The sequence below is a fragment of the Carassius carassius genome, chromosome 41, assembly GCF_963082965.1.
Source record: "Carassius carassius chromosome 41, fCarCar2.1, whole genome shotgun sequence".
Classification (NCBI taxonomy): domain Eukaryota; kingdom Metazoa; phylum Chordata; class Actinopteri; order Cypriniformes; family Cyprinidae; genus Carassius; species Carassius carassius.
The window spans coordinates 20,716,857-20,736,817 of record NC_081795.1 but is presented as its reverse complement, the minus strand read 5'-3'; the positions used below and the strand labels follow the sequence as shown (position 1 = coordinate 20,736,817).

The 19,961-nt window shown below is 36.7% G+C and overlaps 3 protein-coding genes and 1 long non-coding RNA gene across 4 annotated transcripts in view; 2 read left to right on the top strand and 2 right to left on the bottom strand.

Annotated features, from left to right (window-relative positions):
* LOC132122955 (uncharacterized) overlaps positions 1–19,961 on the bottom strand; it is a 489,820-nt gene that overhangs the window by 393,986 nt on the left and 75,873 nt on the right. The gene's annotated exons all lie outside the window — the stretch shown is intronic.
* Positions 5,206–5,821, top strand: LOC132122949 (mid1-interacting protein 1-B-like). The gene has a single exon (XM_059533471.1). The coding sequence runs from the start codon at positions 5,295–5,297 to the stop codon at positions 5,709–5,711; it is 417 nt and encodes a 138-aa protein (XP_059389454.1). The 5' UTR covers positions 5,206–5,294; the 3' UTR covers positions 5,712–5,821.
* Positions 6,894–12,361, bottom strand: LOC132122948 (NADH dehydrogenase [ubiquinone] 1 subunit C2-like). Its single transcript, XM_059533469.1, has 4 exons — positions 12,101–12,361; positions 7,193–7,336; positions 7,006–7,061; positions 6,894–6,956 (listed from the first exon to the last, which is right to left on the bottom strand). Exons 1-3 carry the CDS (start codon positions 12,237–12,239, stop codon positions 7,012–7,014), a joined length of 333 nt encoding a protein of 110 aa, XP_059389452.1. The 5' UTR covers positions 12,240–12,361; the 3' UTR covers positions 6,894–6,956; positions 7,006–7,011.
* Positions 12,808–19,652, top strand: LOC132122947 (ras-related protein Rab-30-like). Its single transcript, XM_059533468.1, has 5 exons — positions 12,808–12,973; positions 14,329–14,427; positions 14,521–14,604; positions 15,479–15,662; positions 19,044–19,652. The coding sequence occupies exons 2-5, from the start codon at positions 14,341–14,343 to the stop codon at positions 19,292–19,294; spliced, it is 606 nt and encodes a 201-aa protein (XP_059389451.1). The 5' UTR covers positions 12,808–12,973; positions 14,329–14,340; the 3' UTR covers positions 19,295–19,652.

Genomic DNA, 19,961 nt, shown 5'->3' with positions numbered 1-19,961 from the left:
AAGTACGCTGATTTTGGACATGCATCCTTGGTAGTTCAGATTTTGTGCATTCGACTCGGGAGCTTGATGTCCGCGACGATGCAAATCCGGTAAATCTGCAAACAGCAGCGTACTTGATAACATCAGTCAGCTCGCCTTGACTAATGCAATTTTCCTCTCTGTATATTTACAATAAAACGAAATAGGATATCAAATACCACTGCCTCGTTTCGTTTTCATTTAAACATAATAACAGCTGCAGAAATGTACTTAGTTCAGGGATATGTGTATATAAACAGCCATTACAATGAAACAAAACATTTTACAAATTTGCCTGTTTATTTTCATTTTAACATATAGATAAATTGAATACAGAAGAAAGAAAACCTTTTAGATTTACCCAAAATGAATTATATTTTATGTTTAACCACTAAAGAGACATCAGAGCCAGCGGCACATATCAGAAGGTCTAGCCGAGGTGAGGCTGCTTCTCGGCGGATAGATGATCACTGAGCTCTCGCTGATCGCGTGGAGCTCACGTCTCCGAGATTGGCGAAACACATTTTTAAATAGGTGCTGTCTTTATAAATAAACCACAGATTTGAGTTTTAAACAACTACATTCTCGCCTGAAATACTTGTAAAATTAAATTTCATGGAACAATAACAGTAATATTTTTAAATGATCCGAATAAATGGTGGTTGAACTCAACCAATGCTGCGTGAACTCAACCAATCAGGATGTTTAGCGTCCAAGTCCTGCCCCCAAAAGTTCTGGAACTTTGAAAAAGTACTACCTCGCCAGCAGGGACTTTCTGAGGGGCATTTCTTTTACCCAGAACTTTATTTAGTTCCTGGTTCCTGCGGTGGAAACACACCAAGTACCAAGCCAAAGTCCCTAGTTCCTGGGTAAAGTTCCTGCGGTGGAAATGCGGCACTAGATACCCTGTAAAGACCTTGTCTCAGATAGCCACCGGGACAAGACCACAGGAACCAGTTGAGTGTCTGACCAGAGCAGAACTGGCCCCCCTGACTGAGTCTGGTTTCTCCTAAGAAGGAAGACAAGGTCAGAAGTGCTCCCTGTGAGGACCCAGTGGCTCTATGTGTTCTCTTTGAGTGGTCCCGGATGGTATGGGGCTCCCAGGGGAGACAGACTTAGTGCTCTATGTCCTTCCCCTTGAGCCTTAATTGTCAAATACACACAAAACTGTCAATATGTCCATATGAGTATCTCACGTAAATACAGTAGGCTATGGCATAAGTAAACATAAACAGGTTATGTGTCAGTATGTTACATTCATTTGGTCTTAAAGGGACAGGAGCCTGATTAATGTTAATCAAATAACAACATATGTTAAATAAATGTATATATGTTAAACTTACTGTATTAAAAAAAATAGTTAATTTAATATTTCATTTGTATCTATCGTATTTGTCTTGTTGGTTTGTAATTTGCTTCATAATTTTTATAAAATTGTATAAAGTGTGTGTGTATAAAATTTCTCATATCGTGGTGGTCATATATCAGCTCAGCTAGCCTCAGGTCTAACCAGTGGCGTAGATTAAGTGGGGGATGTGTCAATAAAGTATCCATACATTGACAATCTGCTTTAGGAATGATCTTAATTTATGGGGTGTTCTTTCATTATTGGACTAATTTTATGTTTTAATGTGTTGTCAAGGATATACAAGAAACAGCCTAGGTTTATCTGGGCAGAATCAGGATGACACACAAGAAAAAGAACCTTCACAGGTGAGAAAGAGTGACTTATAACATCTGGCTGCTATTGCATTTTTTTTTCTTTCATTGTATAAAATCTATTAATACACAAGTGTTTATATGATTATATATGGATCAATCATAAAAAAATTAAAACGCAATTAGTAATATATAGAAACAAATATGTAGCACATTAGTATGATGAACGACTTCTCAGCTATAATTTTAAACTACAGTAGGTATTTATTAGCTTGAATATTGGCTGTTTATTAGTACTTATAAAGCACATATTAATTCCTTATTCTTCACGGCCACATTCTGTTTCCCATAGTCCTACCTAATACCTAAACTTAACAATTACAGCAACTACCATACAAGCTATTAATAAGCAGTAAATGAACAGTTTATTGAGGCAAAAGTCATAGTTAATAGTGAATGTGTACCCAATACTAAAGTGTTAAAAAATATGGTTACACTTTAGAATAGGTCACACTTATTACTTGCTTATTAGCATGCATATTACTAGAATATTAGCCATGTATTAGTGCTAATTAAGAACATATGCCTTATTCTACTTGACCTTATTCTACATCCCTAATATTACCCAATACCTAAACCTAACAACTACCTTACTAACTATTAATAAGCAGCAAATTAAGAATTTATTGAGAGAAATGTCGTAGTTAATAATTAACAATTGTTACCTATTCTAAAATGTTACCAAACATATTTTAGGATACAAATGATTGATTATTGTTAAGCAGTGTATCAGGGATAGTTCACTCAAAAATGAAAATTTGATTCACGCAATGTCCGAACTGTTAGCACTCTCTTAAGTGCTTCGTCCTATGTGCGTTTTAAGTAGCAGGAGCGTGAGGTGTCTTCTTCTTCTTGCTTTATGACAGATCACAGACTTATTAGTGCATTACTTCCACCTTTCGCTCAAATGGACCATTGATACTCTATCTACAATCTCAATTAGGAGTGTCAATGGTCCACTTGAGAGATAGGTGGCGGTAATGCAGTTTTAAGTCTGCGATCCCCCGTAAAGCAAGAAGAAGAAGACGCTTCAAGTGCAGACTGCTTGAGGAGGCGGTCATAAGTTATTGGATGCCCTGGTGTCAAGCAGATAAATATAAAAAAATATATATTTTTGGGTGAACTATCCCTTAAATTTTTTCTTTTTGTCTGTTTGTCACTATTCCCTGTATGTACATGTTTCAAACACTACTTTATTTTCAATAGACAGAGGCTGAAGTGAATTCAGAGTTGAGAGTGAATGAGGCAGACAGTTTCAATGAGGCTTCAGAGGTAAGGACAGATTATTTACAGCATTGTCTATAATAAGATATTTCTTAACTTTTAGCTTAAACTAATCAGAATAATTTGTACTTTTTTATAAACAGAACAGGGGGCATCAGGCATAGGGTTGGCTGCTGTAGAAGTAGGCAGGTCTTCTGTAACTATTAAAACCCCATCAGCTAGATCCTAAGACTATTGTGTGTCAGGTGCATCGGGACAGAACTAAAAAATTTCAGGCTCAATGGTACCAAGAATTTGCATGGCTTCATTTTGAGCCTGGTATTGATGGAGTATTGTGTGTGGAGCAGAATGTCTAGGTATAACACTAGACATTCTGCCACCCCCCCCCCCTTTGAAATGATGGCTGCGCCCGTTTCTAAAAAAAAATGCAAAAGCAAATTAAATATTTAAACTGTGATCTCAAGCAAAATGTTGAAAATGTGAGAGACAGCTGATTAATATGATTCCACACTCAGTCACGGCATCATCAAACTACGACTTTGTTTGTTTGTTTTGAATGTGCGCCCTCTAGCGGCAAAAACTTACATATTGTGTTTTTAAAGGGATTATTCTCCCAAAAAATGAAATTTGTCACAATTGACCCATTTATTCAAACACTCTTGAAGCATGTTTCATAATCTCACTAATTTGATATGTCAACTAATAATGTCCAACAGTTTAAACACTTTTTTTTCTGAATAATGTCAAAAAGTGTAATTTTTCTCAAAAGCTATAAAGATTTCCAACACAATTTAATCTCCACCACATCTCAAATAATGTATTATGTATAAATTAATTCTGTGGTGGAATTGATAGTTGATTGAAGATTTTTGGAATAAAAATGTCTTACTTCACTTCTGACAATTGTATATATTCTAAATACACAAAATATGATCATATTTTCACATATTTGCATCATCTGCAGCTTGGAAATGATGCATAAAAATATCTTTCCCATAAGTGATGTTTACTTTCATACTTATTTATTTTCTTTGCACATCAAATGTGCCATATTTCATCTAAAGCTATTCCCTTCACTGTTGTCTTCTTGGTAAGAAAATACTAAGATTCTAAACATTTTATTATTATTATTATTTATTCATATTAAATATTTTCACTTCACAGACCCTGTTCATTCTATGCTTCTACTGTATGCAGCAGAGCAGTGTTAAAATATTATAAATTATATAAAATATTTCATATTATATTTTATTTGGAATTGTATAGGGTGAACTTAACTAGATATTAACTTTAACTTGCTGTGCAAAAAGATTAAATATATCATAAAATTATTTTATGTTCCAATAAATGAAGTTTGAACATTTATTTCATCACAAACATTTGTGCAAACAATTTGACTGTTATTTCCAAATATGAGTGATGTTGTACAGTCTGGTTGCATCTGTACATGTGCAATCACAGTTCAGAGCCAATCCAAACAGGTCTGACCTTGAATGTCATTGCACTCTAATTGATTAGAAACATACTTTTAGATTATATTTAGCTTTCCATTTATAGCTTTTCATTGTTGTAGAATCATCGAAAAATAAAGCTTGCTCATTTAATGCAAAATATGATTAAAGTGTGCTGCTGAATGCATGCATGCATGACAAATGATCTTTAAAGCATGTTGATTTTAATTGTACTTATTGTGTTAGTAAAACTTTTAACTGGACATTATTACAAAATGCACTTTTTAAACGTGTGCACTTTTTACTTGTCTGTTATGAACAGTTGTGAAAATGTGCTTTTTATGCAATTCTGGCATTTAGATTCATTTTTAAATATTACTCTTTATGTTTGAGTTGTTTTTATTTTAGTTTTAAGCTTACATTATCTGCAGTTTCTAGTTTTTATATATATATATATATATATATGTATATATATATATATATATATATATATATATATATATATACTTTTAAGACTTGAAGTACACTATGAGTACATGTAACACATTTAAGCACACTTCTTATTCACGAGGGATGGTCTGATGTAAATGACCATTCTGGGGACAGTGGCCTTCAGTAAACTGCTCAGTCTCAGCATGGCAGCCAGAATGTCAGGCTGTGAAGAAATAAGGGGAAGGGAGGGGGGTAAGCTAAAGGGGGTGCTTTAACTGAACTCAACCACTAGCAGATCAGGCCACCATGTTGCGTAACTGTTCCATGCGACCCTGTCAGACAGGCTATAAAAAGAGCCTCTTTCTTCAGATTTTGCACTGCATCCAGGCCCCGGCTTCTACACCATCTAATCAAGAGACGCCCTCAGCCTGAAACCCACCTCCAGCAACCATGCAGTCTGCTGATGCCAAGCTCAGCCGAAGCTCCCTGCTGCTGGCCCTGAGGCGCTACGGCACAGCAGTGAAGAATATGGAGCAGACCGTCCTGCTTCCTAGCCTCCTCAGAGATGTGCCATACGATGACGGTTCGGACTGTGAGGGCGCCGACAACAGCATGGACCTGTACGAGTACTACCTTCTGCTGAAAGCCATCAAGAACACGGCAGAGAGTGGCCTCATCCCACATGACGATGCCAAAGCTACGAGTCACACTGCCCTGCACAAAGGCCTGGAGCCTCTGCTGGAGGCAGAACCTGAAGAGCTTTTCCACTTCCATCTGCAAGGCCTGTACACAGTCATGGCAACGCTCACAAAGAAGTCCCAGAACTTGACTGAGAAATACTTGGACATCATCGGGATCAGTCGTTAGGATTCAGCACATATTGAAAAAAACATCCATCTTGGGTTGTTGCAATTACCTGGAAAGCTGTTTACTTCCTTGTCACTATCTGTGACATGCAATTAAAATATTACAAATGATTTCAGAATTGTATTTATAATCTTTTTAATTTATAATTATTTTATAGATTTTTTTCATCCATTAGATTTGGCTTGTAATATTAGTTTACATTCTGTACACAGATTGTTAATGAACAGTAGACATTTTAAAATAGACAAACTGCTTCCCTCCAATATCAGGGGTTGCAGTATTAATAGGTTATGAAATTAGTTTTTTAATGAACACAATTTTGTAAATTACAAACACAAGATCACTGAAACACTTTAAAGACCTTCACTTGTTGTAACTGTACATAATTTGCATATATATTGTCAGATAAAACAACCAGAACAGGCAAGTGAAATCATTGAGATGTAACAAATTTAAGTTAATAATAAAAGACAAATGATCTAACATTGCCAAATAACTGTATGCACACCCGTATTGTTTTACTATTATTTATATCATATTTAATGAATCTCATTTAAAGTGAGACTTTATTTCAGCTCTAGTTATATCCAGTTAGTCATTTTAGTTCTTCACCTTAAACTTATTACTGTTAGTTGCCAAAGATACATTTCTATTATTATTATTTTTTTTTCATTCTATCATTTACTTTATTTCAATTAACAAAAATGCTTTTAATAGTTTTGGTCAATGACAATAACCCTGTTGTGTGCGCGCACACACACAAACACACACACACACACACACACACACACACACAGCTATTTCTCAATATTGCATGAGACAGGCTATCTGTAAAATGTCATGCTGTTCAGTGCTGCACAATTATTTGTACAATCAGTTCAGAGATACTGATGGCCTTGTTTATGCATGTCCTTTCAACATGTTTTCTATCATTATGGCAAACACACTCTTAAGAACATCAGATGCATAATCAGTATACTAATTACACACATGTACAAGACTAAACTCAAATTGTGAAAGGAGCACTTCACCAAAAATTAAAGTACTGTCTTTCTAAACTGCCGTGGAATCTTTTTTTTTTTTGAGGGTGGGTAAATTTTGATCATGTTTTGTGTTGACTATCCATACCACACAGTTAAAATATTCTGGTAATGTAAAAACAAATTGTACATTAAAAAAAAAAAAAGTTTAATGACACCGAGGACACAACTTAATAAATCAATACAAGAGTATTTTAACTGTAGACTCTGTTCAACCAGATTTGGTTTGCAACTGTAGTCTTCACATTCCTTACATCCTTTCAACGGATTGGATGAAAAGGCTCCACGATTTCAGCAAATGTCTTCGGTTCTGCTTTGAGAAAGTTAAATAAAAAAAAAAGTTGAAAGACTGAGAGTATTGTGGCGACATACATAAATATAAAGAACGTCAAGACAGAAAATAACACACTATCATGTGGCAGGATTTCCATGTGCTGTTACCTTTCTCTGGAAATACATCAGGATGAAGCCGCATGTACTCTTTCATGTCCCTGTCCAATGTGGCATATTTATAATTCTCATACTTTGTAAGATGATAACCAATGAACCATCCAACTGTTATGAACAGCACTTGGCGATGAACACCTGTATGTAAAAAGCAAAGTATATAAAAAAGGAAAAACATTAGAAATTCAAATATATGTTTGCACAATCAAATGGAATGGTTGATGTTTAAGAATACAATTGATGGTTTAATTTTCATTCAAAATTTTGCTAACTTAATAATAGGGCTGGGTATTGTTCAAAATCTTTCGATCCGTTGCCAATTTCGATACCTCAGTTTCGATACCGGTTCCTAAAGATACTTTTTTCGATACCATATGTTTTAAAATCCATTTCAACATCAACACAAATACATTAAACACAAAACTTTTATTTTTCACCTTAATTAAAACAAATTCTGGTATCACCACACTCAGGATAACATTATTAATACAACTGGTTTTGCTTTTTGGATAGGGGTACGCCATTCAGGGTCCGGACTGGGACCAAAAAGTTGCCCTGGACTTTCTGGCCCACAGCAGCCCACCACATCATAACGCAAACGCCCCTGTTTTGATGCCATTTATTAATTTAATATTTAAGTAAACAGTTTGGGGATTTTAACCAATAGGGCAAATGATCTTCTGTTGAAAAAAAAGAAAAAAAAAGAACAGCAGCTGTTCATTTAGCGACTCCTAGTGAGCCATACATGCTCATCAAGACAAAAACATTCTTCTAGAACTCACTTTGCATTCAGTTAGCAGATCTATACGAATCATTCATGAAATAGAAGTTTATGAACTCAAACGATAGCTTTATGTGCTTTACAGATGAACTTAAAGTCTTTATTCATTCGAGATGTTCAATAATAGATAATCTTTGGCTCGGTAATACAAGTTCATGATCCGATTAGTGAAACGATGATTCTTTTAAGTCAATCTTTTAAAATAATAATTTATTTTGTTTAACGAAACCTACAGTCTATGGTGGAAACCAGTGTTTCACAAACTGGATAGATCTGAGGTGCAGGTCTCGCAAAATCGTTAGCCCCACATCCCGGGGCTATTGTGTTTTCCAGTCCGATGGGCTATCGTGAATAGTGATGTAAAATTCCTAACTTGATTCGCGTTGTTCAATCGCTTGAAGGGGTGAAACGGATCGTAGCTGATCGTTTGCATTTGTTTCTAAATATTGCTGATTCAAGCGTTTTAAACAATTCGTGCACGTTCGGAGCTTGCGCTCACTCATTCAAAGCACGCGCTACTAGCAGCATTTCAGACAATGCGCGTACAGAGAATTAATTCATCTTTCTCGTATCGTAACTTCTGAATGAACACATACACACACAATTATATCAAAATAATTGTCTCTGCAAGTATTCTCGTAAACACAGTCGGTTATGTTTTAAGTGAACGTATACAGTGGCTTGCTGCTTAGAGAAATTCGCTGTACCGGATAAATCTGTCTCTCTCTCAAGTATAGCTCTCTGCACGAAAGTAATGGGAGTTACCAGATCAGGGTGTTTTTACACCTTGATACCTGGTTGGCTGACGTCATAGTGACGTTAGGTTTAGGGGTGGGGTTGGGTAAGGGGTATCATTTTGATTGCATGATTTAGAAACACCCAGCAGTTTGAAAACTTCATTATACTCTTATCGCATATGTTGCACTTTGCTGACTCGGCATCCACTTTTATAAAGTGTAGCCACACTTTAGACCTCTTTGGCATTGTAAAACGGAAACGTTTTGAGAAAAAACAACTACACGTGTGTTGTGTGACTGCGAGTATCTTCAGAAATCCTCCCCGTCACGTGGTGGTGGACAGCCAATCACGGCGAATTTAGGTCCTTACATGCACGTATTAGTGATGGGAAGTTCGGATCATTTTACCGACTCGGACTTTTGAGTCTCGTTCAGCAAAATGAACGAATCTTTTTTCGAGTCATTTCGTTCATTTTAGCAAAATGTAATGAAAATGTTATACTTCCCCAACACATCTAGTACTTACGCAAACGTTGATCACACTAAAAACAATACAAAACTAAAATGCTATAAGCTATATATAATACATGCTATATATCTTTACCTGGGTCTTTAGTCTGTGATTAGCTCACCTCACCTCTCATCTGACAAGAAGTCCTCGGGTTTAAGTCATTCCTTAATCACGTGACAGCCCCATACGCAAAACTAACGCAGTCTTGAGCCGGAAAGAGAATTGATTAGTTCATCTCATGAGTCTCTCGGGTCTCGGGTCGAGTTTGACTCGTTCCTTAATCACGTGACAGACCCATACGCTATTTCTGACATTTTCTGTCACTGTGTTTTTGTTACTGTTTGTTGAGGATCTGTGGTTTGTTATTATTTTATAAATAAATAAAACCCTGTTATAAATAAAATATTGATTAATTTGTCTTTTTGACTGTCTATCGGTAAATAAACACTAGGCTATATAATAATATAATAATTCAAGCTTACAATAAATAGTATTTATACTAGTTTGTTCATTTTTACTCCAATTTTGAGTTTGCTGGTATAATAATTGCTTTTCCTAGGCAGACTTTACATATTGGTGTAATATATGTATAAGAAGATTGCTCAAAAAAGGACATAATGACATATACATTAAAAGCAAATAAAATTTTGAATTTGAATTATTCATGTTAGTTTAAAACATTAAGGTTATGATAACTTCAGCTTTAACAGTTTTAACCCAGCTCAGAGTGAGGAGGATACTTCAGATCCTGGTGCTACTGCCAGTGCAGGGGCCATGTTTTGGGAAGACTTTGACGAGAGGGTAGCAAGCTTGAGGCCTTCTGCTACCTCTTTTAAGGCCTCAGATGCTATAAAGGTGCAGGCCTACCTTGCAGAGCCACTCTTACCCCGCACATCAGACCCTCTGGCCTGGTGGAGGAGATGTTCACCAGTATACAAAAGCCTTTCTGAAGTCACAAAGACAAGACTTTGCATTGTGGCCACATCTGTGCCATCTGAAAGAATTTTTTCTAAAACTGGGCAGATTATCTCAGATAGAAGAAACAGACTCAGCCCATCCAAGGTCAGGGAGCTTGTTTTTTTTTAATGCAAACATGCCTTAAAGCAAGTCCTAAAATATAGCCACAGTGTGTTATTTATTTTAAAGCTTATTTATTTTTATTTATTTAGAAAAAGAATGGACTGCATTTATATAGCGCTTTCAACAGACCACATGGCCATCCAAAGCACTTTACAATTTGCCTCACATTCACCCATTCACACACCGACTGCGGTGTCAGCCATTCAAGGCGCCATCCAGCTCGTCGGGAGCAGCTGGGGTTAGGTGTCTTGCTCAAGGACACCTCGACACCTGGTCAGGGGGAGCCGTGGAACCACCAACCTTCCGGTTTGTAGACAACCTACATGAACCACTGAGCCACTGCCGCCCCTAAAAAGAATGGTTTAAAATTATTTGGGGAATAGTTATCCTCTTTGATATAAAGTTTTTATTTCGGCACAAAAGTGTTATTTATTTTAAAATGTATTCATTTTAAATTATTATATAAAAAAGCAAAGCTTGTTGTGCAATATTTAGTTTTTCTTTTTTTTTTTCTTTTTTTTATATTGTACTTTTAAAGTTCATTTGTTAAGGTTATTAGACCCTGTGGCTTTATTATCTTTTAATTTTATTTTTAATTATTTACTTTTTTATTATTTTGATTTATTTTGGAATAGTTGTCCTCTTTGTTACAAAGCTTTTCTGGCACAAAAATAAACAATAAACAACAATTCAAAAGTATGTACACAGTGTTTTTTAATGTTTATAAAGTGTCATATGTTACAAAAGTATGGTTTATACAGACAATTTGATTTAATAATTACTCTAGCCAATGTTGTCACATCACGGGACAAAAGAACGAACAACCCGAAGAACCGAAAGATGAACTAATCAATTCTCTCTCCGGCTCAATACTGCATTCTTTTACTGTCTATGGTTTTAGCGTATGGGTCTGTCACGTGATTAAGGAATGACTCGACCCGACCCGAAGACTCATGAGATGAACTAATCAATTCTCTTTCCGGCTCATATTGCATTGGTTTTAGCGTATGTGGCTGTCACGTGATTAAGGAACGAGTCAAAAACCCGATAGACCCGAACTATGAACTAATCAATTCTCTTTCCGGCTCAAGACTGCATTGACTGACAGGTGAATCACTACTACTAGAACAGAACCTACAGAATAATGCGCATGCGCGACTGAACGAATCACTCCCCGAGACGACTCGTTCTTCCCGAGTCACATTAAAGATTCGTTCAAGAACGACACATCACTAGCACGTATGCCGGCCGCTTGGCTTTTGGCACCGAAAGATAAATAATTTTTCGATACTCATAGTATCATACCATAAAGGTATCGAAGTTCGGTACCCAGCCCTACTTAATAGGGAAATCAAATTTGTTGATTTTTTTTTTTATAAAGTAAAATTCACACTTATGCATTAAAGCTGGTATTACTTATGCATTAATTTAACATCACATTTGGGCATTTTAACTGGACTGGTCAGTTTGATTATATAGTACTGATATGCAAATTATATTAAGTCACAAGCAATGTTTATGGTTTAGCCCAAGTAACAAAGAATGCAACAGCAATTCCACTCGGTAATAAAAATGCTAGTATCCATGGTATTTTATAATGGTACCAAGTTATATGAATGTGGTATTCATTTAGTAGCACACAAATGGTCACCATTGTACCACGGTGCCAACCACAGTTCATTTGTGCAAGTAAAGTCAACCACACGAACGCATCAATTTGTTATTATTATGCAATTAAATTACATTATGTTGATGTTACATATATAATTGCATTGCTGTAGATGTGTTCCCACCGGCTTTGAGCGCAGGTCTGCGGTTTAAACTGTTGTGCAGCATCGCGGACGCCCAGCCGCACAGCCCAAACCACACTGAATTTCTGTTAACGACCCCCGGCGGAGGCAAAACCTTCGCTTCGTCAGGCAGAAGACCCATTTTGCCAAATAGCTGGCTCTTCTAAAGTAAGAATCCGTTTGACATTTAACTTTCCATATCACTTTCTAGAGGAAATCAAGGGCAATGTTTAGGCGGAAATGAAAACCGGTCCGGTCAGAAACACATGGCGGATTTACAAATGTTCCGTAGAGAACACATGGATAATCTATAAACATGAATATCGATTCTATGAACCAATTCAAGCTTTTCTTGATATACATATATAGTAGTATTATTATTACAACTACAAATAATGTATTTCACTGTAAAGTTACGTTTCCAGTCTTACAGTAGGCTACATTTAGACTAAATTCAAATGTGGATGGAACTAGAGATCAGAGCTAGATTTATATTGATGATGAATTACTTGTATATTATATTGTAATGTATTTTATGTACTGTAATAAAAAAAAATAAAGTATGTTTAAAAGTATGTGAATGTATCTTCACGGATTTATTGTATTTATTGTATACTGGGACTACAAATCCCAGAATGCACGGACACGGACTCGGCTTCCACTGGGGAAGCAGCACGACGTCATTCTCAAAAAAAAAAAAAAAAAAAAAAAAAAAAACCGAGGAAACTCTGCTGCGATCATTGTGCAACACTGGAGCCGAAAATCTTCCGAGGTTGCTGTTGATTTGATTGCTATTATCGCTTAGATTAAAAGCCTGAAGAAAAGAGTGAATGCATTCGGAATAATAGAAGCAGTGGGGAGAATCCCCTGCGTTTGGTAAGTGTAAAGATGATTTAATGTGACCTTTAATGTGAAGAGCATCCTGCTAGCTAATGGAGAACATTGTGCCAGCTGGTTTTATTCAATAATAAAATAAAATGTGCAGTTTTAACTATTTATAAATGGTCTAAATGTAAAGGAAAAGAATTAGGCCACATCTGTGTTTTTTCTACCTTTGCTCTGCTCAGAGATATCAGATTTCAGTTTTCTGCTTTGAGATATTGCACATCAGATATGTTTTCATCTATACCCAGTAGGGATCTTTTTGTTCTGTTCTATTTAATATCCTTATTTTTCCCACATAGCACATATCACAATCCTAATATTTGATATATAAGGAACAGTGAAGTTATATTTCATCTGTTTTCAGCATGTTGATTTCTGGATGAAAATGGAATACAGTTTAGAAGGTTTATTATTCACTCTATGAGAGGGAAAAAAGTTCTGCTCATGTTGTTGCAATACGTGTTAATGTGAGGTTTAACCAGCATAAAAAGTTTATTAAACAATCCAAATGAATTGCCAATATATAAATGCATAAATAAACCTCATTTTCTTTAAACATATTAATTACATACAAAATTAATGTGATATAAAATATATTTGCAGCGGTGAATAACAACAATAATAATAGATAATTAAATTAATATAGTATTATTTCTTTTTTATTTAAAATATTATTTACCAAACGACTGTGAGAAACTAATTTCTGCAGTGGTGATGACATGGATGTGTAATGTTGGAATGTTTATTCATGCAGCTAATTCGGTCAACTGTTTATTGAATCAAAAATGTATTTTAAAAGGTCTGTTTGTCCTCAACTTTCAAATTTCAGTTGCATTTCTTTTACATTTTGTATGCCTGCATCCACCATAATTCTTAATTAGCTGTTGAAAGTGTGTTTGCGTGTATGCATGTGTGTTGACAGGCCTCTGGGAGTTGTTCTTTATTCCTTGTGTTTTTATTGCAGTTCTCTCAGCATCCTGCCATAGGCCTTGGCAACAGCAGCGTTTGAGCACATGCATAGCAGCTTCTCCTATAGCAACACTTCAGAAACAAACACTGCTAATGTGTGCAGTGAAATACAGAGGCAGATGCACTGTTGATCTAATAAATTAAAGAATGGGCAGCAAAAAATGGTCCCTAGAGACATCAGGCGTAGTTTATTCCCTCGTCTGTTCTCAGTAATACATCACTGGTGTCACTGAAATGTTTGTTCTGTAAGGGCTCTTTTACTTCAAACAGTGTTTTATCAGAGGGATGTTGCTCAGTCATGTGTAGTTTGCATTGCAGTTCTTAACACCCACGTATTATCCGCCTGTCTCCCTCTCTCTTCATTTATGTTCCCTCAGCTGAGCGTGAGAATGGAAGATTATGATTACTTATTCAAAATTGTGCTGATAGGAAATGCAGGAGTGGGCAAAACCTGCCTCGTCCGACGCTTCACTCAGGTCTGTGGAATAACTCATTGCATTATCTATAATAATGCAACAACACTAGAGGTTTGCAATGTGTCTATATTTTCTTTATCTTGCATTTCCTAGGGGCTGTTCCCTCCTGGACAAGGTGCCACCATTGGAGTTGATTTCATGATTAAAACTGTGGAAATAAAAGGAGTGAAAGTGAAGGTAGGTAAGCCATTTTAGTTTTTGTTTCATTTTGAGGTTACTGTGTGGAAATTTAATTAAATAAATAAATAGCGACTTGAAGTACTTTTTATTTTTATTTGTAGTTTTAATTTTTTTAATGATTAATTTTTTTTAGTTTTCAGTATAAATATTCTATAAAGTTATTTTTTTGTCATTTAAAAAAAAATTGATATGGAAGCCACGCGCTGGGTCATAATTGCATTTGTCACATTATAATTACATTTAAATAGCATTCAATTATTACTTTCAGAAATTATTTGAAATATTGGCAAATAAAACAACATGTTTTAGTTCTGCTCATTCCACAACAAATCCTTTAAATTTGACAGTATTCAGAACAAGAATGGAACAGATATGTATAAAACAAGCTATGACATTCATTCTAAACAACATTTATTATAAGTGTCAAACCTAAAATAATTTATTTAAAGTGAAACTGAAACAGCCAGCACTACCAGTGTAGACAGTACGCTATACAAATAAACTTACATACCTTTTTTGCACATTTTGTGTGCTTGACATGCATTATATTATATTTTAAGTCACTTTGGAATATGAGACGCAGCATAGTTCAGAAGTAAAAAAATAATGCTAGTAATATTCAGGCCAATACTTGTTATATATCTTTTTTTAACAGTATACATGTGATTAATCTTGTCCTTGGAATGTAGCAAGCATCAATTTAGACTTGAACTTGACTGATTTAGCCCTTGTGTTTGTGCACCTCTGGGCCTTTTTCTGCATTTCAGTGCACTTCCTGCTAATGAAATAGACTGAAAGCTGTAGTTTGTTTTGGGTTCTGCTAGAAGTGCTAAGTGACTTCACTGATTATTTAATCCGCTCATTCCCACAGCTCCAGATCTGGGACACGGCCGGGCAGGAGCGGTTCCGCTCAATTACCCAGAGTTACTACCGCAGTGCCAATGCCCTCATTCTCACCTACGACATCACCTGTGAAGATTCCTTCCGGTGCCTTCCTGAGTGGCTGAGGGAGATCGAACAGTATGCCAACAACCAAGTAGTAACAATCTTAGTAGGTAAGTATCCAAGTTTTTATTGAACCATTTTCTTATATTAAAATAAATTATTTGCCTTTTAGCTGTTCGTTTTTTAGCTAGAGTGATGATACCAATTTCAAAATCAATTGTATGTGTTAGACACATTGTCCTTTATTGGAGAAGGTCATGTTTCCTTAAAGGGTTACTCCACCTGTAAAATGAACATTTTGTCATTAATCACTTACCCCCATGTCGTTCCAAACCCTGTAGAAGCTTCATTCATCTTCGGAACACAATTCAAGATATTTTGGATGACAACCGGGAGGCTTGTGACTGTCCCATTGACTGCCAAGTAAATAACAGTGTCAAGGTCAAAAAAAGTATGGAAGACATCGTCAGAATAGTCCATCAGTGGTTCAACCGTTACATTATGAAGCGACATGAATAATTTTTGTACACAAAGAAAACAAAAATAATGACTTTATTCAACAATTTGTCTACTCTGCGTCTCTCCGCCTCACCGTAGCAGCATTCTGGTGAATATCTGATGGACGCTATTCTGTGTCAGCCGCGACACAAAGATATGTTTTTCTACAAGTATTTACGCTTTGATTTGAACAAAAGAACGTAAGCTGCTTGCGTCCAGTGTTTATTTTCCAAAATGGCACTACAGTTGAACCACTGATGGCAGATGATGACTATTCTGATGATGTTTTTCATACTTTTCTGGACCTTGACAGTGTAATTTACTTTGGTACAGTAAATGGGACAGTCACAAGCCTCCCGGTTTTTATCCAAAATATCTAAAATTGTGTTCTGAAGATGAACGAAGCTTTTACGGATTTGGAACTAAGTGATTAATGACAAAATTTTCATTTTGTGGGTGGAGTATCCCTTTAAAATTGTCAGATTAACTCTACTTCACAATAGGCCACAGATTTTAGTAACAGTTGTTCAGTATAGGAACACGAGTACAGTAAGCTACATGTTTATTGATGCATTTACAAACTACTTAATAAATAGCTTATCATTTATCTGTCAGCAAGAATTCTGGCTCCCACAGATTGGTTATGTGCCCATGTGGAACACAGATTAGTCCTGTCACTTTAAGAATGTCAGCTCATTAGGTGTATAAGACACCTGTCCACACAATCTGTATCTTCTACTCCAACCTCTCCCACCACCATGGGCAAGACCAAAGAGCTGGCAAAGGATGTCAGAGACAAGATTGTAGATCTGCACAAGGCTTGAATGGGCTACAAGACCATCAGCAAGAAGCTTGGTGAGGAGACAACTGTTGGTGTTATTATTCGGAAATGCAAGAAATACAAAACAACCATCAATCAACCTTGGTCTGGAGCTCGGTGCAAGATCTCACCTCATGGTGTAAGGATGATCATGAGAAAGTTGAGGGATCAGCCCCGAAGTACATGGGAGGAGCTTGTTAATGATCTTAAGGCAGTTGGGACCACAGTCACAAAGCAAACCATTGGTAACACACTACACCGCAATGGACTAAAAACATCTAAATGACTCAGAGAATGCTTGGGAGAAAGTGCTGTGGTCAGATGAGACCAAAATTGAGCTCTTTGTAGGGCTGGGACAATGCGTCGAGGTCATCGCAAAATATGCGCATCGATTCGTCGACCTGTTTTTATTTCTCTAAAAACGTTTGCAAAACGTTTACCTTATGTGCGCTGAGAGAGCCCCGGCTGCGCGCGCAAACTCACAGTCTTCAAACAACACGAGCGCTTCTTGCTCTCTCTCTCCCTCGTGCATATTAATCAAAATCATTAAACACGATAGAAAAAGAAACACCAAAGTTTCACGTGCGCTCGCGCACTCACAGTCTTCAAACTACACGAGCGCTGTCTTGCTCTCTCTCTCTCTCTCTCTCTCTCTCTCCCTCGTGCATATTAACCAAAATCATTAGACACAATAGAAAAAGGGCGGAACGCCAAAGTTTCACGTGGAGCATTCGGAGATTTTTTTTTTCTCCATGACAGGCTGCTGGCTCCCACTGTTAATATTTTTTTGTTTTTTTGGAAAAGCACTCTCTGTATTAGCTTAAAGCCTTCAAGTTTACATTGGTTACTGTATTCTTTCAATTGCTCTAAACAAGTATTTTGGGTGACCTTTTTTATTGAATGCTAGACATCAAGTTGTTATTTTCATCTGAAAGAAGAACTTTTTTTCAGTAAGCTAGGCCCTATGTGTTCAGTAAGCTTGTTTCAGTAAGCTAAGTGTTTTCAAGGCTTCAAGGTTTTATTGAATGCTATCTCTATACAAGTGCAAATTAATGCATTCTTATTCAGTCTTTTATTTTGTAATTTTAAGAGCAATAAACATATATTGCAATGTTAAGGAATTCATGGTTTTTTCATTCAGATATGTAAATCAACATGTATAAATTGTTAGTAGTCAATTAATGGGGAGATAATAGGAATCGAATCGGTCTGAAAAATTAATCGTTAGATTAATCGATGCACCGGAAAAATAATCGCTAGATTAATCGTTTAAAAAATAATCGTTTATCCCAGCCCTAGCTCTTTGGCATGAACTCGACTCGCCTCGCCGTGTTTGTAGGGAGAGAAATTGTGACTATGACCCTCTAGAACACCATCCCTACAGTCAAGCACGGAGGTGGAAACATTATGCTTCAGGGCTGTTTTACTGCTAAGGGTACAGAACGACTTCACTGCATTTAGGGGCAAATGTACGGGGCCATGTACTGTAAAATCTTGGATGAGAACCTCCTTCACTCAGCCAGAACACAGAAGATGGGTCATGGATGGGTCTTCCAGCATGACAATGACCCGAAATCATGAAATGGCCAAGCTAGTCTTCAGACCTCAATCTTATAGAAAATCTGTGAAGGGAGCTGAAACTTTCAGTTTCCAAATGACAGCCAAGAAAGTTATTAGAGAGGATCTGTGAAGAGGAGTGGATCAAAATCCCTCCAGAGATGTGTTCGAACCCGGTGACCACCTAAAAAAAACATCTTACATCTGGTCTTGCCAACAATGGTTTCTGCACCTAGTACTAAGTCATGTTTTGCTTGGGGATCAAATACTTATTTCACTCACTGAAATGCAAATAAATTTTGAACCTTTATATAATGTTTCTATACGTAAAAAAAAGTGGGCAAACTTACAAAATGAGTAGGGTATCAAATAAATATTCTCCCCAATGTTTCTAGATCTATTGATCTGTCTGACCAGCAGGTTGGTCGGTCGGTCACAATGCACTCTGTAAACAAATGCAGGAAATTGTCCATCAACGTTAGTTTAATATGTTTTTGGAGCTGTTTGTCACTGAACAAACTAACTGGGTTACGTCAGACCTTCTAGCTGTCAACACATATTTGATGTCCTTGTAACCAGAGCGTTTGAGCCCCTTTACTGCTGTTATTGTTTGCAGGGAATAAGATAGACCTGGCCGATAATCGAGAAGTCCATCGGCAGCGAGCAGAGGAGTTTGCGGAGGCGCAGAGCATGCTTTATCTGGAGACCTCTGCCAAAGAATCGGACAACGTGGAGAAGCTCTTTCTGGATCTGGCCTGTGAACTGATCCTTGAGGCCAAGCAAAACACATTGGACAACAACGACTCCACTCCCATGCCTGGAGAAGGGAAAAACATCAGTTACTTGAGTTGCTGCAGCATAAACTAGTAGACTTGGCCACTCTGTCTGGCTGAGGGGGCAACACGGATTGCATACAAAGTGGTTGTATTGTTGGTAACCACTATGTATTTGCAGTGGTTACTGTTTTCAACTGTTGTTGAAATCTACATCTTTTACCCTTCTTAAATCTCTGGGTATTTTAAAATATTTGGGAAAAACATGATATCAAGATGATGCTGCTTTTAGAGGTGATGCTTTTGGCAAGGAAAAAGGGCCTTGTTACACAACATTCTTGCTGATAGGTCAGATAAAGAGATTTTCTATACTTCTGTACAATGCAACCGTTGGGATTTCCCTGCTGTCTTGTGAGCCAATGTATTTGTTGATTTAAAAAAAAAAAAAAGAACACGGGATTCCGGTTTTCATTAGCAGTCTTACCCACTTGAAGGACAACCTTATTCAAAAAAAGCATTCTTTCATCATTTATTCACCCTCATTTTGTTCAGAACTCATATTACTGACTTTTCTGTGGAACACAAAAGCAGATGTTTTGAAGAATGTTCACAAAGCTCTTTTCCAACCGCAGGTATCCAGTGACCAAAGCCGTCCACGTGACTTGCATGTTATATTCCAAATCTTCTGCTTATGGGTTTGGAATGACATGAGGGTGAGTAAATGATGACAGAATTTAAATTTTAGGGTGAACTGCTTCTTT